This window comes from Argiope bruennichi, chromosome 9 (assembly GCF_947563725.1).
Source record: "Argiope bruennichi chromosome 9, qqArgBrue1.1, whole genome shotgun sequence".
NCBI classification, from domain to species: domain Eukaryota; kingdom Metazoa; phylum Arthropoda; class Arachnida; order Araneae; family Araneidae; genus Argiope; species Argiope bruennichi.
This window is the reverse complement of record NC_079159.1, coordinates 73,750,439-73,771,597: the sequence shown is the minus strand read 5'-3', so window position 1 is coordinate 73,771,597 and position 21,159 is coordinate 73,750,439. Positions and strand designations below refer to the sequence as shown.

At 28.2% G+C, this 21,159-nt stretch overlaps 1 protein-coding gene across 3 annotated transcripts in view; it reads left to right on the top strand.

The window, feature by feature from the left end:
- Positions 1 to 5,190: 5,190 nt before the first annotated feature.
- LOC129984714 (BTB/POZ domain-containing protein 3-like) overlaps positions 5,191 to 21,159 on the top strand; it is a 40,592-nt gene continuing 24,623 nt past the window's right edge. Inside the window, exons 1-2 of one of the 3 annotated variants that reach the window (XM_056094656.1) lie at positions 5,191 to 5,284; positions 10,187 to 10,399. Coding sequence is in view for 1 of the 3 variants with exons in the window: in XM_056094655.1 (XP_055950630.1) it covers positions 20,872 to 20,948 (77 nt within the window). In the remaining 2 variants the exon portion in view is untranslated. Of the gene's footprint in view, positions 5,285 to 10,186; positions 10,400 to 20,816; positions 20,949 to 21,159 lie in introns of those variants that run through there. The other 2 variants (XM_056094657.1, XM_056094655.1) reach the window with 2 other exon arrangements.

The window sequence follows — 21,159 nt, the reverse complement described above, 5'->3', positions numbered from 1 at the left end:
AATTTTAATTTGTCTCTTTATGTTGAATTTGAATTAAATTTCTGGGTAGGTTAATGCAAATAAGACAGGAAAAGTTTAGATGGCAATGATCTCTAAGATTCGAGATAATACCAAGGCGCTTTTTCCATAATGGCGAAAGGGGTGCATTAAAGGGAAGGGGGTGCGAATTCAGAGAACTTAGAGGTGTATAAGCAATACGTTGCTGTGATTTTATAATGTTTATTATACATAGAATGATTTAATGTACAATTTTGTATATTTTGAGCAGTATATATAGGTTTCGTTACGAAAATGGTTTTAAAAAATGAAACTCTATTAATCCAGCAGTTCCCTGATTTGATATCTGTGATTACAAGATATTCAACTATAATTCTAACAACAAGAAACATATGAAAAATTTTATTATTTGATTGATTTTAATGTAAAAGAAATGGAATTATTAAGTAATACTCAAAAGATGTAGAAAATGTGGGAAAATGCAAACAATATCTACAATTAAGGTTAATTAAGATTATATTTAATTGAAAGAAGTTCCATCATTTTTTTTGCAATCATTATAGTATATATTGCAAATATTATAGTATAATCCTAAATATGAGAATAAAATTTGAATATTATTATTGCTTTCCCTGTTGAGAAGTGAATGAGCATCCAAAGCAACTTTCTCTAATTTCAGCATAATGACAAGTATACACAGATTATTATTTTTATGAATTACAAATTATTAATTAAGTGATCTGGTGAAAACGGCAACTGGTTGTGGCAATATTCTAAAAATTTAAACGATTTTTGCTGTTGCTATCCTTGTTAAGAATTTAATGAGAGACACAATATTCTTCTCTTCTTGTAATGACGGTTGCGTTTGAAAGGCACAAATTATCATTTGCAAAATATTTTGGCAATGTGCGAAAAATTCGAACAACAACTGCTCTTAAGATTATGAGATTATTTTGTAAATGAAATTCCATCATAAATATATTAGCAAGAATTTACAGTTTATACTATGCTAAAATTAGACTTCAGAACAAAAGGTAAACTCTGTTATTGCAATCTCGACATGGATTGAATGAGCGGCAAAGCATTAACTTTTCTTGCAATTTGAACATAATGATGCAAAGATTATACAAGTGATTCTTATCTTTATAAATAACGTAAATTATGAATATATATGATAGGGAAGTATTGTTATATTTTTGAGTCAATCTTTCCAATGCTTTTTGAGTTTTACTAATTAAGAAGATCAAAAATTAGATAAAAATCGTTGAAAACATATTATCATCGAGCAAACGTACGAAGAAAATATCTATCTATGGGCTATTTTGGAAAATATATTTCCAGTAGCTATAGCCCTTCCGATTATTTTCAAAATGTTTTTGAAAACATTATTGAAAATAAATAATTATTTTCAAATGCCATTATGAATACTGGATTGAATATAATGATCTAAGTTTCGGTTATTTTTGAAAAATGTCGAGGCATTACAATTATTTAATTCATGAATAATTTCATTTATTATTTTATTGCTATATCTAATAATGTATGTAATTGGACTACTTATACTCTTAAGATGATTTTTTTTTTACTATTATATTTAGAAACTTTTTCATTTTCTCTCAATTTTAGGAACATAACTGACACAGCTACTGCTTCACACGAAAGATAATCGAATAATTATAAAAGCTGATAGGCTAGTTGAGTAAGATAAAATGCGTCTGTTACCCCACTGATTCTTTTTTTACTCCTTCTAGCATTTGGAAATAATATGTCCTGCAGTCTAATTAGTAATATTTGCTTAATTAAACAGTATTTAGTAGCCATTTGTTCAAAAATTGCATTTATTTTCGGAAAAGAGAACGGAAAGGTGTTTTTGACTTTTCTTTGAGAAATTAAACGTTCGTTCATTTTTCAGAAGGTCGTTTTTTGTCCTTGATGGCTTAATGTTTTTTAAACGTCACTATATTTTTATATTTGACATTTAACGTTCTTTTCAATCATGTGTTATGATTAAGGGATTAACGAAGAGTGATTTTATTAAGACATCGAAAATGTATATGAAAAAAAGTCTATCATGCAAATGGGATTCTTAAATGTTAATGATATTCATCAGAAAAGGCAAACTATATTTGACTAACATCAGAGATGGCCTACCATTAGAACAAAAGCTATAGCTTAAAATACAACTCTGGCATTCAACAGTAGAATAATGAAAATAAATAACTAAGTACAAAAACTACATATGCAAGGTGAGCACAAAATTTTCTCCCGGTTTGCAAATCTTTAGTAAAAAATAACTTTTGAATATAATGGCCCTTTTCTTAAAATTTCTTTTCTCATTGAACAAGTTGTGTAATTTATATATTCATATAAGAAAAAATGAAAAATGAATTTTCAATGAAATGGAGTTTGAGATAAAAAAAGTGCAATCTTATGTGATTCTATGAAACGAAATTGGTCATATCTGTTCAAAGGCAATATAGACGTTGTTATAGAAGTTAGCGATGCCATTTAGAGGTAAATTCTCACAAAGGCTCGACAGCAGAGAGTATGTTTAGTGTTACGTAACAACTGTTTGACAACGTATTATGAGAATTAAAACAGCACTTTGACATTTTTCAAGCTATAAAGGGAGCAGAAAATTTCCTAAGCCAATTAATCTATTTACCAATTTAATTAAGGAATGTACACAATAAATTTTAAAAATCGAGAAGGACTTTATACTGCACTTGTATATTTTTCATAATTTCTGGATGAAGTATTCCAGATTTCAGCAAAATTATTTTGCATGTATAAAAATTATTTTAAATGCATAAAAAATATGTTATACTCTGAATGTAATATGTTAAATTTCCTGGCGTAATCTAGAAAGTTTAAATATTTTTTTGTTAGACTTTATGAATTCATAAGCACATGGTAGAGAACAATTGGAAAAAAAATGCTTAAGTTAACGTTACACGATCGATTGTTGTTAATAAAAATGTATAATAATGTTGAAATATATTAAAAAGTAATGGGTTAGACATTTTAATACAAATTATATTATCCTCATTCCTGGACGACATTAAAAGTGTGGAATCTTTTTTAGAGAACAATAACTCGATTGCCTCTAAATTAACTCGAAAGTTTCTTTGCTAATAGAAAAGAAATTGAAATAAAATATTTGTAATGTCATTTTTTAAAAATCTTTTCTAAAAAGAAATTTTTAAAATAAAGAAACTAATTACGAAGCGATAATTTTTTTAAGGTATTCTTCTATTTAACAAGAATCTTTTCGGTAACCTAAATGAAATTTCTTAACTCAACTACTTATGCGCTCTAGTTATTAAAGTAATGATGAATAAAGTCTTTTCAGTCTGATACAGAAACAACAAAAATAAGGAAATGAATTAAGAATTAAAAATATTAAAATAAGAGATATAAAAAGAAAAAAAAAAGAAATACAAATAATCGTAATAACACTTTAACATTAGAGAAAACAGTGATATATTGAATTAGCAATATACTTAAAATACAATTACTTATCAGCGGCTATTTATTATTTTGTTTTTAAAACTGTGGAATATTATGTGATTATACACTTTTAAAATTAAGTATTTTTTTCTAAATTATAATTTGTAGAATGAAAATAAAATTTTTCCATTAATAGTCCTAGAATGTCTATTTCCAAATACGGAAATCTTCCGCGTTTTTGAGCATGTAGTTTGGTTTTAATTTCATCAAAATAGGATGGAATAAAGGATGGAGGATATGTTTTTAACAGTTATGCTAACATGTTATGTTTTCTAAACAAACAATATATAAAAATTTAAACACGTTTCGAATGAAAGCACAATAGAACGATTCCAAAAGGATTTATAAAACAACATCAGAAGAGAATATCTAAAAGAAAACGAGCTTTCATGAGGAACTTCGGAAAAGAAATCATTCAATGTGCATCCTCTCTCTGAGGAATAAAATTGTTCAAACATGATAAGCGACGGATATTTTTAAACATTACCATACTCATAAATTTAATAAACCTATCAAAAATGTAAAATAAAAAGATTATAAAATTCTGAAAAATTACTTTAAATCAAAAGGAAAGATAAAATAATAAAATTATATCAAAAATCGTTTTGAAGATTACTTTTTAGACATTTATAAATATATTGATAGTCATTTGACAGAATGTCATTATACTTATCTAAAGTTAAATAATCATAAAAGATTTCAAACCTAAACTTTTGAAACATCGAAACATTAATTCTTTCGCTAAAATTAAGCAATAAATAATTTATATTTTAGATGAGGAATCGAATTGTAACTTAACTACGTGAAATGCAATTTAAATTACACCATCAAGAACATACTACTCTCGACTTTTCGCTTACATAGACAATCTATCACATTCTTTTCTATTCTCTTGCTATCCCCATTTGCATCCCCTGAACATATAGTGGGGTTTGGATATTGTAAAGAAAAAGGTTGCAATCCTGGAAAGTCACGAAGTCCGCAGGCATTATCTCTCTTCTACTTTGACTTGTGCAATATGGAAGTTCGTGCTTCCGTTCCACTTATTACCAATATCCAACAAAGAGCTACACATTTGACCACAAAGCCAAATACTAAATTTTAATTTAGCAAGTTGTTATATTTTTCTTTTATTGCCTTCACATTTTCCAAAAGTGTGTTTTTTGAACTCAAAGAGGTCTAAAACGCTGAGATTCGACAAAATATCGAATTCGAATTTTCTACTTTTTTAGTTCGAACTTTTTTCTATATTTCATATATGAGAAAGTAATAAACAAAAATATTCGTACAAATATTTAAAAAAATTATTAAACCATAAGTTAAAAAACCTAAACCTACGTAAAATCCTAAGTCGATATTTCTTTGATAAAAATGTCTTGAAATTATTTGTATAGCTGTAACGTAAAGGTGACTTCTGTAGATCTGATAGTTGAAATGTGCTGTATCACCTGATTGAAATAATCTTGAAATCAGAGCATCCCAGTGATAGCTGCATTGGTTTTACATTTGCAGAAACTTTTTTTCTATAATTGAGAGATTAGGAACTCACGATTACTTTTGTTATCAGGTGAGTAAATGAAAGACTCTCATAACAGACAATAACATCAAATTCGAGAAAGTTATCTTCGCAAGATAGTAAAAATGATAACAAATTGACAGATTCAGATTTCTCTATTCGGTACTCGTGGCTTTCCAAATAATAATAACATCTGAAAAAAGTTTCGACACTCTACGGGGTCTTAATCACATAAAATCGTGCTTCTAAAATTATACAGAGGTAATATCATTATTTTTATTTAATTTTATAAATTTTTCTTAAATTTTGGAATGGCACTTGAAATGATTCTTGCAAAACTGCTAAAAATGTTTGAATTGTGTGTAATAATAAATGTGAAAAAAAATTTATTATTTGACATTATTTAATTATTTTTTTATTTTTCCGCAATAATAATAAAACTTTCATATAAAATTACGAAATTTTTGCCTTGACTCCATTTTAGAAAATCGTGTTCCATATTGTATTGAAACTCAGCTCATTACTAATTGTATTTGATTTCATTATAAGTAAAAAGAAATATTTATAAAAATCTATTATTATAGCGGGTAATTAAAATATTGAAATAATTTAAATTTTTTTTAATGAAAAGTGCTTATTGAACGATAAGAAATTATGAATATTAATTATAAATTTAATCAGTCAAAATATGGGACGGGAGGGGGAAGTATTTAATTTTTTATACATCTATTTAATTTTCTAATTGCTGAAATTTTATTCAAAATGAAATAACAGCTAAAATTAAAGAGTGCACAAAAAATCGACACAAAGTAAATTCACGCTTTATTTTTTATTTATTATCTACCTAACAAAATTGTTGTTTATCTTTTGTCGATTTTATATGGGATCTTCTTGTATTTTTTTATTTTTTTTATTTGTAGTTTTCTCGTTCTTATTTTACAGCTGTTTTACCTAACAAAATTGTTATTTTTTTTGTCAATTTTATATGTCATCATTTTGTAATTATTTTCTTTTGTTTGCAGTGTGGTTTTCTTGTTTTTATTTTACAGTTGTTTTTTGTAAACTATCTATAAGTAGCTCTCTGTTCTCTATTGGGGATAGCAGTGCTGTGGGTTAGAGTTAACTCATTCTAATGACAGTACGGTCTTCCTAACAGAAAGATTGGTTTGTATTTGATGAATGATTGAATTTTAACGTTTCCTTGTAATCCATAAATCAACAGTTAATTTATTTCGCATGTTAATCAATCCTATTAATATCATGAGCACACATCCACAAGATATTTAGATATTTTATTAATAATTTCTAAATACTTCAACTTCAAGATACATAAGAACTTTTTAAATTTTACTTTAAAATATTCATATATAAGGAAAATTAAGGATTTGTGAAGTACTTTATTCTTTTATGTTAAAAGCTTTTTGAAAGTAGAAAATAATATAAGTATGACAAAAATCATATCCTAGTTCATGATATATAAAAGGAAGTGCATAATCACTAATAGCACCATTATTTCTTTATAAAACTGTATGTCACTCAGAAATATAATAATAGGAAAAACAGAACTCACAAATATCTGGTTTTTAAGAAACAAGTTGCATCAGCAAAATAAATAAATAATTAGCTGCATATTGGTGGATTTCTAAAGAGATTTTGTGATGCAAAATGAAAAGATGATTGCAGATGCGAAATGCACATCTTATGCTTTAGGCTCAAACAGTGACACCAGATAGTTTTATTACAATCCTTTAACGTTATAACATTCACAAAATACAAACATATATAAACAAATGATAAGCCTTTTTATTAATTTTAGTTCATTACGATGTTTTATTTTTTTACATCATAGATATCATAGGAAATAAATTACAAATCTTTTCTTTCTAAAATAGACGGTGATGTTCTTCGAATGTATGCATATCTGCGTTGCAAATAAATATTCTTTCATCTTATTTTTCATACCCTAAAAACATTATTTAAACAGTCAGAGTATTTGCTAATACAGCAAAGAAACTCATTTTGTTTCAGACATTTCCTAAACATTCTTTGAAGAGAACATGTTTTTTTTTACTACAAAATTACATTTTTACAAGCACAAAATGAACCACAAGAAACTAATCAACGATGGCAAAAATTGTATTCTATTATGATTATTTGTCTAAACATTCTAGAAAAAGTCTAAAGTTTCTAGTGAATATGGTAATGGTTGTTATTCTGATAAAGATTCAAAATGACATTCTGTCTTAGATTAAATGTGTTGTTTGCCTTGATTTATTTGATTAACGTTGGTGTTTAGAAGAACTTTTGGGTGCAATGACAGGTTAAAGTACAGCATGCACTTATAAGGATCCGTTTTAAAGCTAACAATTCTCCGATAGCGATACTGAGGTTCTTATCAATTTTACATCAAATTTATTCATTCATTGTGTTATACAAAACAATAACAGTTGGTGCAGTTTCAAAAACGTTTTAAAATTTAGTGCAGTGCTTACAGTAACAAATAACGGTACATGCTCTCATATTCATAAATTTTCACTTTTCTAATAACAATCAAAATTTTTATTAAGTTTATGAATTATTACAAAAGCAGATAAATTTCTTTTATCAAATACTAAATATTATGTTTTAATCTTTAATTGAAATTTTTCATACGAATATTATACAAAATTCATACCATAGCCGTGTTATGTGAAATGTTATGATTATTTTCTCGTAAAATGATGCAAAACACATACTAAATCTCATGGAATAAAATGCACTATAACACGGAATCTAGTCACAAGGCATGGAGAAATTTTTAGCCAGAAAACGTCGGCATTAAAATTCAGAGAGAGAAAGAAAAAGGAAAATAAAATTGTCTTCACCTTTTCAAGCCATCAACTCCTTTCCAATATGACGCATGTATTTACTTTCATCTTTTGAGGGCAACGGCACGCGAGTTAACTTTCTTATTCCAGTTGTCTTCATTAAGTTTTAATTGGATCTCATAGGCACCTTTTTTATTTATTATTACAAATTAAAGCAGTAGGAATGGTCTCCCAGAAACTTTCTCGAATATTCTCAAATGCACATGTTATCCTCCTCTCTCCCCCAAAAATAGTCGACCTTGGGTAAAACTACGATTGTCTTTCATGCCATTGGTGAACAATAGCTATTAAATATTAATTAGAGATAAGTTCATGAAAACCATGTGTTCAGAATTTTATTTTCTCACATAAGAGTTATATGTTTCGTATCGTAGAAAAGAAATTAATACTTGTATATTGAAAACATGTTATTGGCGAACAATAGTTACGAAAGATCGATTTTAAGTATGACTCTGCCATTTTTACTAAATCTAGCGGGCAACTTGTTTTGATCATTAATTGCTGACATGCAGTTAATACACAAGTACCAGAAAATCAAATGTGTATTTTGGATGATTTTTTTCAGATAATTTGAAATCAAAGTTTAATACAGAACTACAATTACAGTAAAAAAAATAACATAACAAATTTTATTTATTTTCGTCATTAAGTTTTTATATTTTCACTTTTGCATGCCTGCGAAAGTAAAGACCGACAGATGATTAGTTCTCTGATAGATATGTCTCCAAATTTGATTCTTATCTACATCATAGGTGCCAAATCCATGTATCGAGTTTTATCTGACTACCTTAAGGCTTCGCTTATCGGTTTCACCAGTAATCAGATAGATAAATTTCCTCTTAAGTTCAAAATTTGATGGACATTTAAAAAACTGATGTTAGATTTTATAGCAAATTTTATAAGTCTAGCACAACAAGTTTTTGTGTTTTATTGTTCACAGACAGACAGACATAATTCTAAAAATGTGTTTTACGGATTCATGAAGGTTTACGATGTGGAAATTCATCAAAATATACAGCCCGAATTTTTTGAAAATTACAATACTTTTTTTTTGTATACAAAAAATAAAAACGCTTCAAAACCAAAAGTTACTTAATAATTCAACGAATTATCAAGTTTCTGTTTCTTCGTTTTACTTAAAAAGTTAAAGGAAAATATAAGATATGGTAAGATATCATGTCATACAACTATTTAAGAGCTAATTTATAACAATTAATATTTTCTATAATATTTTGATTATTGGAACAAGAGGCAACTATTCGATAATTTGTTAAATTATTTCTGGAATTTCAAATGCAATATCTTTTGGAATTCGTACAACTTGCACGCTTTGAAAAACCATTTCAACGCAATAAAGTAGATGAACAGGGAGAAAGAAAGAGAATGAAGTGATGTAATTTTAACAGACACAAGTTTGCACGTACAAGAAAAAAAATTAAGAAATTGTTGCAGTGATGAAATCACAAATATTCCAATGGTCTGGTTGCGTTTTAGATTTTTAAGAAAAAACAAATATTGCTTAATTGGCATATCCATTGTTCATATAAAATTACATATTTTGATTTCTGTTGGTAGTTTTAATGAACCATACTTCCATTTCTACGAACGAAACTGAACTGCCGTAAGAAAGTGCAAATAAAAATCCCGAAAACAAATAAGTTTTATTAATTAAAATAAGTTTAATAAACAATATTTAATTAATAATCAACTTCGCTGTGATGAAATCACAAGCGCATTTGCTTCGAAAAGAAAATGATTTTAAACCTTAAAATAAATTTCATCTAAAAGATAATATTTCAAAAAAGCTTTTGAATGATTTTTCATCCATGTGCTTGGATTTTGAGATTAAATTAAACATAGCAAAATTTGGAAATTGTGTGTAATTTTTCTTACTTATCTTTTTCTTATCATGCAAAACTTTTTAGTTTTTGTTTTTTAATCTAAATGAATCAGAATAGTAAATTTGAAATTCAAAGATGGCTTTTGAAATATCTTCAATATATTGTTTAAAGTGAAGTAAAATGACGATTTTTTTTCATGTATTCTGTGCAGAAATCACATATATCAATTTATTGTCAGTATGCAGTATGTGCTAGGCATACGTTGATTGAAATACGTAATTCTCTCTGTTGCAGAAATGATATTTTAAATGAAAAAGAACGTATGCATTTGTTTTATTTTTTTCTGATTTGGTCATTTTTAATTATATACCAATGATATGCATCATTGTTTTAATTATGTCATGAAGAAATGACGCCTTTTTACAAACATGTTTATCTGATATTTATTATTGCAGATAATGTAAACGCATTAAGCAGCAGCAGCCAACATAAATAGTTTTTACAAAGAAGGAAAATTACAAGTAAAAACATTTGGATCGTCTACTAATTTAACGCTGATTTACGAAGATGTTGCATTTAAATTTAATAGTACATTCGTGCGAATTTAAATGATGTGGAATGACACATTTCCCTATTCAGCAAAAATGAAGGACTGATTTCAGAAAGCAGTGAGTATTTGAGTTTCTGATTACTAATGTTACACATATGAAATGAATTTAATTTATCAGGATTTATTTCAACTTTAAATTCTGAATTAAGGAGAGTTCTACCTTTCAAATGCTTTTTAGTACTTATTTTTGTAGATTGAACTGTCCAACTTTAAGCAGCAGTATATCACGTAGTTCAAAATAAACACTTGATAAGCAAAATTTTTATAAAATCTTATTAAAAAAGTGTATAAGCTCTGAGCACTTTCGTATGCTTATGTTTTTCTGACTTCTAACTTTTTGTGGTAAGATTTTCAATCCCTGACCATGCGTTTAACAAAGAACTTTTTTGATCGGGTAAAAACTGAGCATTCTGTCTAATATTAATGAAATGAATAAAGAACTGATCTAAGGAGAGCTTAATCTGAATAAATAGCTGATCTGAACAGCATAATCTAAAGAGATAGATGTGCCTAATGATTCTTTATATTTATTTATCAGAATTTTTTTTACATAAATATAGATTAAAGCAAAAAAAAAAAAAAAAAAAAAAAACTTCTTAAAAGATCTCACAAAGAATTATTTTCATGTTGTAATGACTATGTATGTTGACACCACTTTTTCACGATAACATTTTTGTTTTAAGCCAGAATCTGTTGAATACTTTCAAAACCTACGTTATCTAACCTACGATACTTTAATAAAATTACGATACTTAATTTAAGCTGCATGCCTGCTTGTAACTTAATGGATAAAAAGTCTGTTATCTTTTTAGAACAACAGTTATTAATCATCACAGGGCCGCTTGGCCTGATGGTAAGGTCTCGGCTAGTAAGCAGTAGGGTTTCAGGTTCGAGACCCGAATCCATCGAAGAAACGTCGTGTAAGGGGGTCTGTTGCCGCGCCAAAACCATCAGGCCAAATATCCTCTCGCTGGTGGGGAGATGGGGTGCTAGCTCAGGTATCATCTTCATCACCTGACGGCGGTTCCAAATTACGAGGTCCATCCCAAAATAGCCCTAATATTGCTTTACAATAAATCGTTAATAAAACTAAACTAAACTTGATAATTATATTACATTTCTTTTTAGAAATTTTTCTTTCTTTAATAAACAAATCTTCATTTATTCATACCCATAAAGTTTAATTCGTAATTTAAAGACATCTTAAGGAATCAACGAATTAAAAATTTAAAGATATGATATTTTTAAAATTCATTTATTGCTTAAATTTTTGAATTGAATAATATATATTTTCAGAACTATATAAAAAGGAAATTTAAGTTTAGTTTTATTTTGTTACACAATACTGTACATTAAAAAGGATTAAAAAAACTTGTATTGGTTTATTTTACACCAGATTTGATTTAATTGTATATTTATGAAGAGAATTATATGAACTATAATTTTAAATGTATAATTATCATATAATTAATTATTTGAAAGATATAATATATTTTCCTTATAACTCTGATTATGTCATAACGCACTTTTATTTAATTTTACTTGTTTGATGTTTTTAAATATGGAAACTGTCTCCATTTGTCTATTTCTTACCTACTTCTTCATCTATTGGAATTTTGAAATCTTACACATTCTGGTGACGCCGATAACAATATAAGTTTAAATATATCCAGAATTTAAGGATCAATTAATTATCAATATATTAATGATCAATATTTGTCATCTAAAAATTAATATAAGACAAATTTCAAAACTCAAGATATTATATTAATTATGAATTATAAATAATATAAAAATAAAGTAAAATCGAATTAAATTTTAAAAGAATTCTATTTTTTAATACCACACAAATAAAGTATATATTAAAACCTGTTTTGATTATATTTCATGCAACTGTTTGAAAGATTTTCATGTCTTCTTTCCCCAATGAGAATATTGGTTTTTCTAGTTGTGAAACTTTTAATGTGGAATGCTTTTACATAAAATTTTCTCTGGTTATTTAGCAAGACTAAAAAATATAAGTTTAATAGAATCTATCTACTACTAATTCCTGACCCTAAAAAATGTGTATGCTATTAAATAAAAACAGAAGTGAAAATCCTGCCCCGAATCTATGTCTGAAAAAAAATTTTTTATCTTAATTTAAACACTTATCGAAGTACACGATTGACTAATCCGATGGAACATTAAAGTTAAATACAATTAGCTTTTATTTTTAAATTTCATCAAAATATTTATAGTATTGTTATAATCGTGCATTAAATTCGATTAAAAAACCAATTAAAGTTACAAAAAAATTGTACAGAAATGAAATTGATATTATAAAAAAGATTAATTTTTTTGAGTCTTAATAGAATGCAAAAGGCATTTTTATGACACAATATTTTCAGAAAACTAAAGTCGAAAAACATCAAAAACTGCTAAATCTTTAGTTTAATTAATTTTTGAACTTATTTTTTATATATTTTTCTCTTTTTTTGAAAAGAACGTTTGATAAATTTCATCACGAACAGATAAAACTGATAAATTTATATCAATACAAATCTCCATCTTATTTACACACACACACACACACACACACACACACACACACACACACACACACACACACACACACACACACACACACACACACACACACACACACACACACACACACACACACACACACACACACACACACACACACACACACACACACACACACGATATCAATGGAAAGATAAATTTTTTTAAATTTTAAGATGATTAAATCATCTTCGTTCTGTAATATTTTCGGAATTTACGGTGAAAAAAAACTTTATAACCCTTTTTCCGACATATATATATTATTATCAGACACTTAAGAAGACTTATAGTTCTAATCTGAAAAATTTGGTTACTCTAGGTCAAATGGTCTTGAATATAGAGTGTGTCAACACTCACACACAAAGAGAGAAAGAGAGAGGTTATTTCTTTACATAAATGTAATATTTCCATATATAAATGATATTTTAATACTTTGAAATCATGACATGATTTAAATCGGATGTGATTAATTATACTTTCATTTCTAAACATGAAGGTTTTAATAGTTAATCCTTTTGTTCCGGTATCTCCTATCAGTTCACACATCCTCCTTAAAAAAATTACATTCGATTTTTTTTCTCCTCTGACATTAAGACTAATTTAACACAGATCGCTTTGGTATTTTTTTCAGAAATACCGAGGTAAAAAATCAAACTATAATGATGAAAATCTTGAAATAGAGATTTCTCATAAATTTCAAACCATGACTCAATCAACATTTGTAAAGCTTTCTGAGATGCCAAATGTTCTTTTTGTCAGTTATGAAATGGCATTATTGAATTGGAATGCTTTCCGAAAGAACTTAACCTAGTTTCTCAATTTATGTTTTTAATGCTTCCTGTCATAGAAGGCCTGTGAAATCGAATTACCACTTAAGACGCTAAACAATCGTTCTAGTGACAATAAAGTTTTTTGAGCATTCTAAAGAGGATATTTATGCCATAGTATTATTTAAAACTAATTTCGTTTGCCGACCAACTAGGTTTCATGGATTAACGATTACAAAAGTTATTTTAAGCAAGTTTATATCATTAACTTCTTCATCAAAAGTATTTTAAATTTCAAATCTTTAAAAAGAACTCGTGAAAACTCTTAATATATAAGAAGGCTTACAGAGTTCTGTTCATTGTGTTATCATTCTTCTAATTCTCTATTGTCTCATTTAAAATTTGAACTTTAAATTAGAAAGGAATTTCAATTTTCCCTGAAGTTAAACCTTAAGTGTAAACACAACAAATTTTCAAAATATTTATTAAAAGCATGCCTTAAAATAGATCTAAAATAGAAAAATACGAATATCTTCATTAACACTAATGGAAGTAAAAAAAAATCCAGGAGGAAATATAATTGAAGATTTGGATTTCATTACAGCAATGAAATATATAGCTAGAAGATAAGCTTAAAACATTTTTTAAAATTAATTTAAAATTAATAAATTAAAAAACCGAACAAAATTTTGTCTCACAGATTTTTCAATTAATGGATGGTGAGAAAGTTGATTGACAACGACTTGCCGTTGAATTTTCTGTTTTTGATTTTGCGAATGATGTGGCTAGTGACAATTTTATAACGTTAAATGATCTCATATTGCAGGCAGCGATTAGACTTATGTGAGCTGGTTCTTAAAAAGTGTGTAGGTAGATTCTCTTGAGATTTTCATCTAAATTTCCACTTCAAGAGAAATGAGAATTGTTCTTCTCATAATTTAAAAGTTAACTTAAAATTATTTTCAACTTAACCATCAATGGAGTTTACTCTTCTTAAATATTTTAATTTGCTATTTAACTGCTATTAACCGCTTAACTGTTTTGCCCGTATAAAATACGTGCACCGATTTATCGAATTTTGATAGTTGTAAACAAAAAGTAAACCATTCATAACGATTATAATTCAATATTAAAATTGCTTCGAACACATAGATAAGTCAAATATTCAAGGGATTTCCATTTGAATCAAAATAAGAAAATATTCCCAAAAATAGAAGGTGTCATCTTATTAGATAGTAAAGAAAATAAAACAGTTAAGTGGTTAAAAAGCATGAGACACTTTCATCGCAAATGTTTAACTTTTTCAATTATATATTTTCAAATGAAATAGTTGGACGCTTTTTGTATTCAACATGCGTCTATAAATAGTAATGATTTGTATTTTTGAATCAATAAAAGAATAAATAAAAGGTAGTTAGAATTGATATTATGTTTAGTGAAAAGTGATTCAGAGTATCTTAGTGAAATGATATCTTACTAGGAAAATAGTGCAGCAGATTATCTAAAATTCAGTAAGAATCTGATATTTTCCTCTCTCTCTCTCTCTCTCTCTCTCTCTCTCTCTCTCTATATATATATATATATATATATATATATATATATATAACAACATATGGTGAAAAAAATCAATGAAGATCCACAAGTTATGCATTAAATTATATCGTGGTACTATCATTAACCGTAGAATGCATGAATTTTTACCTTTTTACGAATAAAATGCATGTGTTTTGAATAACTGCATATAATTTAGGAAAATTATTAAAAAAATTTAATTTATTTTTTCTAAAATTGGGAATGAGAAAAAAAGGTGAAATTTAACAAAACAATTAAAATGTGCTAATTGGCTGCATTATGAATTAAACAATATGACAGTGACATAAATCACATTACAACAATGCTGCAATAAAAATAAAAGTCTTTTTTTTTATCAATGTTCTTTTTATAGTGGAAATAAAACATTTTGATAGGATTTTTAATGATAGAATTATTCATACAATAGCCACTTTAAATCTAATTCCAGCACCGCTATTATCATATATCAGTGTTTTCTGCGAATGTTTATCCAAAAGCATTTAAAAAAGGATTTCCAAACACTTCTCGTTGCCCTTTGGAGCAGTCACGTGATGCTTATTAATGGAAATAAAAATATGTAGCCAAAACGGTTATACGATACATTGTAGGGTTAAATCAAATTTAGTTCAAATGTGAAAAGTGAAGTGAATATAAATAGTATGAAAGGATTTATACAGGAAAAGAGTTTTTTAAAGCAAAAATAAACTTCGCAACTGATAAAAAAAGGTAATTGAACATTAAATTTTATTTCTTACAAAAAATGACGAATTTAGCTGTTTTATACCTAATATATTGTCAAAGATTCTTTTCAAAAGAAGGAGCTCTTTAAGTTATTTTGTTTATTAGAAATTGGTTTTAGTAACCGTGGCTAGAGAATGCCGCTATCGAAAGAATGGGAGGATCACTCGCCAGCATGACGTCATAAGACGTCAGAAGATATTTAGGCATTCATTATCTAATTCTTGTAAATGTTTTTATGCAGTATTTTTCATGGTATTCAACAGAGTAATCTTTTCAATTTATTTTGTAGCAAAGAAAAACATTTTTAACCGAATAATTGATGTGACAAGCAATTGCTTATAAACGACCGTGAAATATTTTTATTGCTGTTAATTTAGTTTATGAGACGAAGAAAATATGATGTAAATTTATCTGTAATGTTTTAAAGAATACATTAAAAGTATCTTACTCAAAATACGATATTTTTATTACAGCAAAATGATAGACGTAAGCTCATAAATGAAAAAAATAACTATAATTACGTTTTCAAAGTTTGAAAGTGGTTGATTAATGGTTCATATGATCATTAAAATTTTTGATAAAATCTTTAATCTATATCTTAGTAAAGAATCTAGAAAAGAATGCATCAATACAAAGCAGCGCAATATGCCACTAGTTAACATTATAATATCTGAAGAAAACAAAATAAAAACAGCTAAAGAAATTCGAATATGCCGAAAATATTTGAATATTTTCAGACTGTAATAACTAAAACAATCACTAAATATATATAATTTGTACACTTTTTTTCTATAATTTTCCGCTTTATTTCGTTATATCATCTTAAATCCTTCCCTAGGATTATCAGAATACGGCTTACTTTTTTTAGATTTCAGAGCAGAAAATAAATATTTCTGATTCTACATGGAACATTGTTGTAATTTGCCGAAGATAAAAAGTCTAATATTTCTTTCATTATTTCGCATCATGTGCATTTATAAAATGTAATTAACTGATCTAAGTGTGAGGAATGTTTTGTAGATGCAAAGGTTTAGTGACCAAATTCAATCTGATACCATTTCGGTTATTTTTTTGTTCCGACTTTGATTTGGCCAAGACAGGATTCTTTTAATGAATGCGCGGAATTAGATACAATAAAACATTCAATTAAAGCCTTTCCTCAAACTGAAAGCAATGGCTACCTTTCTGGAGGATTTTCAAGGGAAATTAGAGCACGTTTGTGCTTCATTTGGAGGAAAGCCTATTTAAACCACTACTGTAATGATAAATTCATTACAGTAGCACGTATATTCACATATATTCTATTAGTTTTTGAAAATCTTGTTTAAGAGCGCAACCAGGGACTTAAAATAGATACAATTGAAACATGACAAATTCTTAAGTGAGGAAACTGAAAAAATAGAATGAAAGCAAGAATGGTTGAAAGTTTTCTGATTTCTTCGCCTAAGAACGCTTACTATAAAGTTGTTCGTTATTTATGTATGCATATTATCATATCAATGAATTAAGGGGGATTTTAATTAATTTAATTTAATTTAAAGTATTTCGGGGTATACTTGCTTTGCACCAAGGATAAATCATTAAATTCCTCAATCACAATTGAAGTCATAGCATGCAAATTTTGAACCTTGACTGGATTAAGGGCATGCTTTTCGTCAGTATCCGTAACTCTCTTTTCTTTTAACTTTCAGACTTAAAGAAAACCAGCAGGAGTGGTTTATCTAAAACTTTCTCGCAAACTCTCTAATAAAGGCGTTATTCCAGAGAAAACCTTGCATGGCATTGGCGTACAATAGTTATGCAATATTTACCTTTGTCTTGAATATAGCACTATTACTGAATCCATCGCGTCATCCCTGGTGAGTTATTTGTCGATTAATCCCTGACGTACGGTTAATAGCATCCAAAAATTCAATTTGCATTTTAGACTCTTCTCCCAAACCGATTGAAGCAAAAGTTTGAAGCAAACTATAACTGAAATCACAAAATACCAAATTTGATATCGCCTCTTTGAGTTATCGCGTTCATATGTTTCTGAAAGTACAGGCCAACAGACAGTCAATCCCTTATTGAATTTGGCTAAAAATTTAAAATGTGTCTAGATTATAGATGTTAATTTTGTGTACCAGATTTATCTATCTAGCTCTGTTCGTTTTATAGTTATCGTGTGAAATCATATTCGGTACAGTTCTAGGGACGGGTACCATTTGGCGATTTTCCGCCAAAATTTTCTCGCCAAGCCCCGCGGACGCTGTAATCTTCAGAATTTTATTTCTCAATATCATGACTACTTTCAAGAGACGCTGGCGACTTTATCTTTAAAGTTTGAGGTCAAATTTGGCGGTACCCGTCCCTAGGATTTAGCCTCATATTCGAACAGTTGGACAGACAGGTTTCCTCTTAGCGGATTTTGCACAAAATTTGATAAAAATTTACAAATTTGGTATACATGTTTCTGAAACTGCAGACCAACAGACAATTAACCGTTTGTTGGATTTGGTTCAAAATTTGACAGATGTCTATAGATGATAAATATGTTCGCTGAATCTTATATATCTAGCTCTCTTCGTTTTGATGAAATTGTGTTAACTTATATTCTAACACCCGGACAGAAGAACTTCTCCTGAACAAATTTAACTACAAATTTGATAGAAAATTTTGTTTAAAGACTGTATACCAAATTTTATACTTCTAGAGCAAAGTGTTTTTGAGTTACCTTTCCACCACGTGTCTGTCAAGTTCAGGGATATCTAAAATGTGGAGATTCGAAAAAATCTCGAGTGCGAATTTTTTGACTAGTATACTATATTTTCTCTGTACTACATATGCGAGAAGATAAATTTAACACGTATCTCTTATCAAAATGTGGGTGGGGGTAGTGAGAGAGTAAAGTCATCACTTTAACAAACAGAAATAATACTTAAGTATCATTTCTGTTTGGATTATTCATGGATATATTTTGAGTAATTTTCATAGAATGGAAAACAAACAGCTTTTGAATTTTATCATGTTAACCTTTCAAAGGAGGCAAATAAAAATATACTTCCGCGTGAACGTTAAAGAAATCGTTAATCATTTCATCGCTGTATAAACGAGTTAGAGTGTAATACACTCACTAACTCCTTGAACTTTTAGGGAACTCAACTAGAAGAGTCCTTGAATAGTTAGTTTTCTTCCTGTGAGTTTGGAGCCTTGATGGATGAGGGTGGAGGCATTTGATCCTTTCCTAACAAAGTACAATTTCCTGAGTGAGTCATTTCCATGAAAGGACGAAACTTCCTCGGAACGCGCCATGTCTCACGTTCTACTGCGATGGATTTCAAAGGATTGATAAGGATTTCAGTAGTAAATATTGTAGCATCTTAACGATTTTGGTATTTTAAATCGAGGTACATCTTAGTTAATGACTAAAGAGAATGTTCCATAAATCATTTTTTATTTGAATTCTCTTGAATAAAATGGTATTTAATATATTATTTTGGTTTCATACAATAAGGAAATTGTAAACATATCGTTTCCTTGTTCAACATAGCCATAGTTTTCCGTTTCACTCATGCGATCGGCCATGATTGGACCGCAGCGATGAAGATTCATTATTGATCTGTTTCAGAGACTCCGGTCATGGCCATTCAATCCAACTATTTACATTAACTGTCCACTTGCCTAAACTCCCTGTCATTCACTAAAAGTCTTACATGTGGATGGTCGAAACTTCGCTCTTCTTACGAGGAATGCCACAATATGCGTAAAATGGACGTAAGATCAACTATTTTACAAATTTTTGCAATTTTCTTTAATTTGTGTAGATAGTTCCAACAATCGGGATTTTTTTTCAGTAATTGCGCAACTTGTGATGCGCTTGAAAGACAATTAACTGTGGTGACGCTTCTTCCATAGTAGCATTTCCTCTCTTCTGTTTTCTTGGAACTTATAAATATATTTTTTCTATACATATAACAACAAAAAATGTGTAATCTAATGGGTTTGGCGCATAATCATTCATACAAATACGTATCTCATATCAATACATCTATGAGTCAAATGACTCGTTGCGGTAGATAAGCCAAATTACATATATTTCTCGATAAAAATAATAATAAGATTATGACAAATGTTGAAAATACAGTTGATATGTTTTTAATAAAAGCAGTAAATTTGAATGGCAGAATAATAATATCTCCTAGAACTTTTATAAAAAAGTTGAAAAAAAGAGTCATTTGCCCCGTCATGAAAGGTTTCGTGTTAAAAAAAATATATTTCCAAAGTGAAATTTTAAAACTTGAGAAAAATAAGTATATCACATTTGTGACCAGGTAAGATAAAGAGTATAAACCAGAAAAATTATATCAGCAAACTGAAAAAAAATTATTTCTGGAAATTAGAGGAGTCAGCTTTCTTCAAATTGCAAATGATTCTCAACCGATTTTTTTGTATTGGAAATCATAATACTGCATTCGTCTCAGAAGAAAAAGAGGGGAGGTTCTAAGAAGAAATGGAATTTAAAACTCAACAATTTTCTGCATTTTTCGTAATTTTTTTTAACAAAGAAAATTTTTCTCAATTTCCATTGCTTTTTTTTATTATGCAACTTCTAATCCCAGAACGTGCATTCTATCATGGAACATCACCGAAAAACACATTTTATCAATCATTCAGACGTGCAAATTATTTAGGACCAGATGTAATACGACATTCTTTTTAATTATCACGTCGAAGTTTTAATTGCATGTGTGTGTGTGGGCTGGCCGTCGAGGAAGATGGAGGAGGGAGGAAAAAGAAAGGGTACACGAAAAATTAATTCCACTGAAAAGCTTTCGGAAGGAAGTAGTGCTACTTGATAAGGAACAGGAGGAGAGAAATCAAACGGTTTTTCGCAGACAAGATGCTCGGCAAGCAACAAATTCGACCTTCGCAGAAAACGATTGCTGCCAATGCAAAAGTTCCACGTCCGGCTTCAGGGTGAGCTGCTCTTTATTACCCCTTTGTTTGAAGTTGAGAAGAAAACAGTATAAGATCTAGCGTAGTTAAGAGGGGAGCAGTTATATATATATATATATATATATATATATATATATATATATATATATATATATATATATATATATATATATATATATATATATATATATATATATATATATATATATATATATATATATATATATATATA